The following is an 8,452-nucleotide window of genomic DNA, read 5'->3' on the forward strand; positions in this document are numbered from 1 at the left end:
ATAAATTGTATTGAGCGTTACCACAACTGTCTGCATTCTAGCACATTGGATCTGTATTTCCTAGAAACAGCAGCTTTGGGTAAAGAACATGAGGTATTTTTGGACTGGAAAGCACTGACTATGTAGCCTTTGCAGTCTAACTTTATAAAACCACTGCATTTTTTGATACAGTATTTTTCAACTCACTTAGATCGTCATACTAGAGAAGAAATTGTTTAAGTCCTTTATTACAAAGATCAAAAGTAACGGTTACCATTTACATACACAATTTACAAGTTATTCACAAAGGGAATAATGGATACGCAAGAACCGACAGCTTACTTCAGCCCAACTTGGGGATGGGACAGTGCAGGTATTTCCCTGCTTTATTTACTGAAAGAAGAGATATGTTTGTTTTTTGTTGTCTGTATGTGTTAAACACTGATCGAGTGTTTATGTAGCACCTTTAGTCATAACCATGCAAATGCTTACCTTTATTTGAAAGAGTGCAGTGCATGTATAAATGTGCACTGGGATCTGCACTCTTCATGTTGCTGAGTGTTCGTTGTCAGAAATCCTGTTGATTTTGGTATAATACAGTAGTCAGGCTTGAAGAAGTTGATTTGTAGGATTTCACTGATTTGAGTGATGTGTCATTAAAACAAAAATGGAGATTACTGTCAGAACTCCTACTCTAAGAACTGAATTAAGTATGGCTGCTATATCTTTCAAGAATACTATATGGTCTTAAGATAGGTATTAGCCATGTTGTTAGATGTCTTTGATACCACAGCTGATTTATTGCTTTTCCTTTTTTCAGGTTAGTGTGTTTTATGCCATTTCCTAAAGCTATTTCTGAGACTGGGAAACTTAACAACAAAGAATCTTATTTTGAGAGATTTGGTAAATTAGCAAACTTCACATAATATTTTACAGCACTTAAAAGGGAGAATGAATTTCCAAGTCCCTTGGTATGAAAGCACAATATCCACAGTGCAGTAGCTGCCATTTAGCTAAACCTGTAAATATCCATAATTTGCACTTTTTGCTGTCCACTGGGATGACATGTACGACAAAATGCTTGAAGGAGCACACCGATTTAGGAGCAAACACAAATATAAATACAGAAATCACTGATATCATGTTGCATCCAAATTCTAAGCAATAAAGCAAAACACTTCACAAAAGTTGTTAGGTCTAGTGGAACCATTTAGTGGGGAATAAATCCAAATAGTTATGACAGTATTATGATGGTACAACTTTCTACCCAGCTATCAAATATTCTTTACCATGAACTTTTCAGTATTCTCAGGGTGGCAGATAAAGAATGTTGCAGATGCCATGGTAAACTTAAAATACAGTAATAGGCAAACATTTTAGTGGCACCACCTGTATATACAACGTAGTTGTTGGAAACTTATGGAACAAATCAACGTTACAGTATGCCTTTGTTAAGGCTCCTTGCTGGTTTAGAAAGGTAGATTTTTCTTTAGGGAGATTGTCCAGCAGTATTGGTTTCACATCTCTTCAGTGGAAGGACTCTTTATTGATCCACATAAGACTCCGCGTTTCATTTGGTTTGCATTCGTACTCAATACTGCCAAAACTGTTTCCCCATTGGCAATGATCCCGCTTGTGGTAGTTGTAGAACTTGACTTGCCAGACTGTTTCAAAAACGCCAATGTCATTAAACTGCGAGGAAGAGGGAATATCAGTGTTAGTGAGCTGGTTATTCTGTTGGTTTCTCTCTCTTAATGAGAAACAACACTTATGAAACTGCAGAATGTAAAACAGCTGATAAAGGGTTATTGTTCCTCAAGTCAATAAATCAAAGATCTGTAAAGTCTGCTCTAGCAGTCATGAAGTCTTTTATGCTTAGGCATACATAAAACATGAAGGATCAGGTTCTTTGTGTACTCTCCTCTTGCACTTATATCTGGGAAAGGCAAGGGAATAAAAATACTCAAGTTCCTGTATGGATAAATGTTACTGACAGCAAGAATCAAAGCTATAATTCTTCTGAAGATGACACAACAGTAGTTGGCGTGATCTCATATATACAAGTGGCTTCTATATATGTATCATGTAGCAGTGATCTGTAGTGATACAGGCCATTGCTTCACCTTTATACCATACCTAGAGGCTGCAGGTACTACTGGGAAGATTCCTTCTTTTGCTCAATTGGAAATCTTTAATGTCCCTATATTTTGTAGCCTTGTGTTTGGAGTGTCTTGATTGAGACATGCTGCTATTAGATCGCTTACTTCCCTGGGATCCTGTTCCGCATTTTACATGAAACTTAAGGAAAAGAAGTTCTCCTTTGTGCATTTCTGTAATTGCTAGTTGTACTGTGATAGTGCAGCTTTTCAAACTTAGCTATGAGTAAGAGTGGGTAGGAAGGAGATAAGGGGCTAATACAGTGAAGGGGTAGTGAAATGTTGACTGCAAGTTGTCTGATTGTGCTTGCAACTTTGAAGTGAATGGGACTATGGCTACGCTAAGTTCTGTAAAATAAAATCTCTCACTTTCTTTGAAACCATTGCTAGATACCCTTGTAGTATCAGAAAAGCCATATGAATGAGGCTTACAAGGATATATCATGACTTCAGTTATGATGGTGATGTTTGGGTTCCTGTGCCTTGAGACCTTGCAGAGAGCCTACAGCGTGGATGTGATGCCTCTATGCATTGTTGTTGGTCCCAGTAGTATGGTTTGTTGATTGTGTTATGTTGTTAGTGGATTCAGTGCTACTAAATGATACTCTGTTCTTCAGCATTTTTTCCTTTTAAGTGTTTCCATCACTCACTCTAATGACAGCTTCTTCACTTGACTGTTTTCCATTCCCATCATGTGCCTGCGAGCTGAGCTTTGGTCATCTGCCTGTTACAATCACACTTGCAAAGTCAGTATGAAAGCGCTTTTACACAGTGACTCGTCCTGAGTTGAATGCAGAGCCTTCTGTATCCAGTTTTCACAGAAGGACATGTAGTTATTTATTTTTAATTCAAGATGCGGTTTGTAAGCTGCTGCTGCGTATTGGGCATTGCTTTAAACCTTCCCCCAGCCCACTGTGGTAACTTAAATTTAGCCTTGACAACAGCAGGAGTTGCTGTGTGCTGTTAGTGGAAGGTTTTTATTTGGCTCCAGTTCCAAGTGTTACCTTAAAGGAGTAGCTGAAATATTTCTGCTGATTCCTTTGACAAAGAGAGAATCAGATGTACAGGCTATTTTATCCCTCCAAGCAACTAAAACCTTAATTAAGGGTTTTTTTAATTAATCATCTTTGATAGTAATCCTGATAACACTCGTAATGCAATATAGTAAAGGTTAATCACATTGGATGTTACTGTGCACAATCCACGCAGAGAAATTGTCAGAGAGGAGCATCAGCCACTCTCAGTCTGGAAACTGAGGAAGAGGAGGCATTTCTAATAGCATTTGTAGAAGGTGGTATGATACAGGAGCAGCATTTCATTTCATTTAATGTGTGGAGGATCTGAATTTCAAAAAGACAGAGGAAGAAAACTAATTCTATCTTCTTCCAGTGACCCAGTTTGCTGAGCTACCCTGAGTAGTTTGATGTGGATTTCCAGGAGAAGGAAAGAATTAATTGCAGAGCTTTTCTACTACCATGCACACCAGCCATCCCAGTCCTGAGCAGATGCAGCAGCTCTGTAGCATAATGAGGATTCTGCATCCTCAGAGCTTCCTGAATTCCTGTGGCTCCTGCAGCTGAATCCCAGCTCCTCTACTGGGCCTCTATAGGGGCTTCCCCAGGGAGTAGGGATGGCCCTATTCTTTATCAGGTCAGGCTTAGAAGCCTGTTTCCGTCTGCTGTTCTCTGTCATCCGGTGCTATAGGAGTGAATACTTATTTAATCACTCCCTCTGAATTTGCATGCTGGGATGATTTGATGGCTATTTATTACTGGGAATGGAGGTTTTATTACTGGGAATAGAGGTCTAGCTTCTTTGTTGAATCTTAGTCTAGTCTGACCAAGAACAAAATGAGACCCAAAGAGAAGTTTCTAACTTAGTTTACACCATTTGCTAGACAGTTTATCAGTTCATGGGTAAAACACATCCTTGGATTCTGGAATTCAGAAACAGGATTGTTGTTTTACACATATAAACTATGGCTGTAACGGCTCAGATGTCTACTAGCCAGTTAAAGTAGGAGCACAAAGAGTTATTTGCTTAAAGTTTTAGAGCAGATAGGAAATAAATTCTTATGGACCTTTATGGACCTTCTGTCTTTCAGGCATCAGATTTGGCAGTATTAGACCAGTTTTTAACTGCAGGACTGACCTCACAATCTATTTCTAATGCGAGTTCAGATTTTATGCCTTAAATAGTGTCCTTATCTCCCTAGGATGCATCAGGATCCCGCCTGTTCTAGAAAAGGAAGTGGAGGCAGAAGTTCCTCATAGTTGAAGGAAATAGGAAAATTTAAAGCCGTATGCAATAAGCCCAGTTTTGAAGATTTGGGAGGTAGGTATCAGAAGCAGTTTTCAGACTGGGGTATCTGAGGCTGGTTCCCTAAATCTGTTAGGGCTCTGTGCAGCTAAGCAGCTAAATGATGAGTTAAACATGTAAATCCCTGTTGAGTTGCCTATATTTAATACTTAAAAGTATCAATTGTGGACATCTAAGTCTGTACTTTAGAACCTATCTGCCAAGATCAAATCCTAAAAAGGGTTGAGGACCTGCTTAATGCTTGAAAATCCTGTTAGCTTCATGGTTAATATCCCAGGATTTGATTTGTAAAAGCAACTGTTTGGACAAATATTGTGACTACTCATTCTGATGCTGCAACAAACCATCTCAGAGCTTCTATCTGAAAATCAGACCCTCCTTGCATTTCTAGAAATTACTTCATTTGTGATTTGACTTGGTTTCCTCCCTAAGAAAAGGTAAACTTCCAGATTTTCAGAGTTCACATCAGTGCTGCACTCAAGGGTTAAGGTGGCTATCAAAGTAGGGATGCCTTAGTCAAAGCAGCTGTCTTTTTGGGAGCACTGCCCTTTCAGCTCCTGGTATAAGGACACTGTGAAATACAACTGCAGTACTCAACAGTGGCATCCAGCAGCCCTTTTCAGCTGGTTGAGAAGTCCTGCTGGGTGTCTGGTTTTCCTGTGTGTTAAAAGCAGCTCACTGTTTAGAAAAGTGATTAATGTGAACAAATACTTCAGGGTAGTCTTATTAACCTAGGATTATGAAGTGGTAACTGTTAATGTGATATGGGTCTCCAAAATTAAGTTGTGCATGCTGTAATTGTCAGAAATGCCAAATGGAGATGTTACAGTTCTTATTCAGAAGGGGATTGCCATGCTAAATGATGATTCCAGAAAAAAGTTGTGAAGATAAAGATCAAGATTAAATCCTGTGTGCAGTAAGCAAATGTGAGAAAAAGCTGAAATCTGGTGGCCTTGGCAAGGTCCTAAACTTGTGTAAGTTGGAACAGAGCCTTAAGAGAGCTTCAGATGAAGATGGCTTACTGCCCTGCTTCCCCTTTTTTGTACAGGAGGCATAAAATAAACAGCAGGAATCCTTCAGAATTGTAATCAGGAGGAGGGTGGGGAAACAACAACCAACCAAACCAAAGTCAGAACAAAACAAATCTCCCTCTGCACTCAGAGCCTACCACCCAAAGAGTGCTGTGGAAATCTGCGCACTGCTCTTCCTGTCTTCTGTCAGCTCTGCTGCCTTACGGGCTGGAGCTTTTCTCATCTCACTTTGGGGTCACTGCGTATACTGATTCTGGCCCTTGGAGCTTCTCTTTAAGGTTGGGGTGAGGAAGTGCTTGAATAAGAGCTTAGGTTTGTGGATGCAGAGATAATATGATAATAGAAGCTTGTGGGGAAGGGAGAAGACAGTGGGGAGAGGGGGGCTGTTCTCACACATGATTTCAGCCTCTGGAAAGTCCTCAGGCATCCTGCAGATGACAGGTGGAGGAGGAGAGTGGAAGGGGACATGCTCTGCTCCAAAAACCCTGGCAGTGCTGGGAGGCAAAAGGGGGCTCCCTGTATGCCGGGAGCTCCCTGTATGCCAGGGGTTTGGGATTTGATTCCTAGCCAGGGATCTTGGTGGGAGTTACCTGAAGTCTGTAATATGTCCTGCAGAAGAGGGGAGAGGTTCAGCTCACGTTTCTTTCTGCTGCAGCACCCCAAAGAGTTTTGCAGGTCTCTAGAAATCCTCATGCTACTTCCTGGCCCTTGCTGCTGTCTTGGCTTCCCCTTGGGAAGCAGGGCTTGTGTTTTCCAGCTACGCTGTGACCAGCTGTCTTACTGATGCACAGCAAAGAGAAGGGCAGTAGCTGTGATCAGACTTTGCCCTGGAATATTTCACCTCCACACCTCTCTCTGCGTATCAACCCCATGCTGCCCTCCCTTGTCTCCCCACACCAGGCTCCCACCGTGCAGAGAACCACATACCTGCATGTTGACCTGGATGGGCTGTCTCTCTCCACTCTTGGTATGGGGCACCCCTTCTGTGTCGTAGATCCCTGTGTAAGAGGCCACCTGTGCATCTCTCGATTTCTCCTCCAGCGGGACGTTGACACCCCCGATGCCCATTGTTCTGCAGAGAGATGGAATCCAGCCTTTTAGTGGCCCTGCATGTCCCCTTCCCTAGTAGCGTGGAGCCAGCACATGGCTTGCAGCCTGGCAGCCTCCACGCTTGGGGGATGCTTCAGGGATTTTAGCAGACCTGCAGGTGCTGCTGACTCACTGGGGCTCCTGAAAAATGTCAAGGCTCTGCATGCACCCAGGGAAGGTGTGGAAAGGAAAGGGGGTGGTGGTGGTGTCTGATCTCCAGTAGCTGGGGATGGGTTAGTTGAATCCCTTCTCCAGGGCTGATTCCCCATCTGCATCCTCCCTGGTCCTCATCTCTGCTTTGCCACGGAGCATCCCTGACGTGCAGGGCTGGAGGGGCCTCTTCCCTCTGCCTCCAGGGCAAACCGCGGGGAAGGAGGGAGAAAAGAAGCTGAGCTTGGAAGAGCTCCGGGAGAAGGAAGCGACTCCAAAACGCAGCCTCTCTCCCAGGCCAGCCGGGCAAGGCAGTGGGAACAGCTGGCCGGGGACCTAGAAACGGGGCCACTAAAGCAAAAGGGTGGGGAGGGAGAAATCACGGAAACCCCGTGCTGTCAGCCTGCCAGGAAAAAATATTAAACCTCTAAAAATAAAGCGGCGGGGAAGGGAGGGCCGGGGGAGCCGCCCCGGGCAGGGGGGCTGCACTTACGTGGCCTGGACGGTGCCGGGCCGGAGGGACACCTCGATCTTGTATTTGGCCCCCGTCAGCAGCTTGATGGTGCGGTTCTGGCCGAAGCGTTGCCCGTCCACCTTGAAATACACCGCCCCGTCGTTGGGCTGGATTTTGAGGGAGACGCTGATTTTCACGAGGCCGGGGATGTCGCCCATCGCTTGTCGCCGGGGTGGGGGGGGGGCGCTGCGGGGTCTGCGCTCGTCTCGCCCCCTCCGCTGAAGGCGGCTGGCCGGGAGAGGAGAGCGAGGCTGAGAGGAAGAGGAGGAGGGAGGAGGAAGAGGAGGGGCTGCCGGATCCCAGCCAGCCTAGCCCTTCCCAAAAGCAGCGGATGATATATTTGTTTTTTCCCTCCCCCTTAATCGCGGCGCAGCATCTGGGCGGCGGATGCGCTCCCCCCCCCCGCCACCGCCTTCCCCCGGGTTGGGGGACATTTGCAGCTGCTCAGATTGCAGCCGGTTTCCAGGGAGTTAATCCGGCCCCGATTACCGCAGCCTTAATCCCGCCGTTTGTTCCGGAGGGAGCACGGGGGAGCCGTGCCGTGCTGTGCCGTGCCGGGCGGGCGCCGCCGCCGCCGCCGTTCAGCACCAGCGGGGCGGACAGCGGCGCGGGCAGGGAGTACCCCGCGGGGAGCCCCCTCGCCGGCGGGCGGCGCGCCCGGGGGTATCGGCGGAGGGGGAATCAACGGCAGGGGTTGGAAGGGACCTCTATAGAGATCATCTAGTCCAACCCCCCTGCCAAAGCAGGTTCACCTAGAGCAGGTTGCACAGGATCGCATCCAGGCGGGTTTTGAATTTCTCCAGAGAAGGAGACTCTACAACCTGTTCCAGTGCTGTGTCACCCTGAAAGTAAAGATTTTTTTCTTCATGTTCAGACGAAATTTCCTGTGTTCCAGTTCGTGCCCATTGCCCCTTGTCCTGTCTCCAGGCACCACTGAAAAGAGTCTATCCCCATCCTCTTGACAACCGCCCTTTAGATATTTATAAGCATCCATAAGGTCCCCTCTCAGTCTTCTCCAGGCTAAACAGACCCAGGTCTCCCAGCCTTTCCTTATATGAGATATGCTTCAGTCCCCTGATCATCTTCGTAGCCCTCTGCTGGACTCTCTCCAGTAGTTCCTTGTCTTTCTTGAACTGGGTATCCCAGAACTGCACATGGTACTCCATATGTGGCCCCATCAGCACAGAGTAGAGGGGGAGAATAACTTCCCTTGA

General features: G+C 45.6%; 1 protein-coding gene across 2 annotated transcripts; it reads right to left on the reverse strand.

Moving 5' to 3' along the window:
- Window positions 1–209: 209 nt before the first annotated feature.
- On the reverse strand, window positions 210–7,974 carry CNRIP1 (cannabinoid receptor interacting protein 1). Of its 2 annotated transcripts, XM_074579283.1 has the most exons (4): window positions 7,728–7,974; window positions 7,218–7,489; window positions 6,413–6,557; window positions 210–1,671 (listed from the first exon to the last, which is right to left on the reverse strand). In XM_074579283.1, exons 2-4 carry the CDS (start codon window positions 7,394–7,396, stop codon window positions 1,507–1,509), a joined length of 489 nt encoding a protein of 162 aa, XP_074435384.1. In that variant the 5' UTR covers window positions 7,397–7,489; window positions 7,728–7,974; the 3' UTR covers window positions 210–1,506. The 2 variants fall into 2 exon arrangements, with proteins under 2 accessions (XP_074435384.1, XP_074435385.1); XM_074579284.1 differs by lacking the exon at window positions 7,728–7,974 and having other exon boundaries at window positions 7,218–7,493.
- Window positions 7,975–8,452: the final 478 nt, after the last annotated feature.

The sequence above is a fragment of the Larus michahellis genome, chromosome 3 (genome assembly GCF_964199755.1).
Source record: "Larus michahellis chromosome 3, bLarMic1.1, whole genome shotgun sequence".
In the NCBI taxonomy this organism is placed as follows: Eukaryota; Metazoa; Chordata; class Aves; order Charadriiformes; family Laridae; genus Larus; species Larus michahellis.

What these genes read in the sequence shown, in the direction of transcription:
- CNRIP1 (XM_074579283.1), bottom strand. Translation starts at nt 7,396, where the DNA reads ATGGGCGACATCCCCGGCCTCGTGAAAATCAGCGTCTCCCTCAAAATC. An exon ending in CCCGGCACCGTCCAGGCCAC is followed by an intron (nt 6,558 to 7,217) that starts GTAAGTGCAGCC and finishes ATCTCTCTGCAG; the next exon opens with AACAATGGGCATCGGGGGTG. An exon ending in CCATCCAGGTCAACATGCAG is followed by an intron (nt 1,672 to 6,412) that starts GTATGTGGTTCT and finishes TCTTCCTCGCAG; the next exon opens with TTTAATGACATTGGCGTTTT.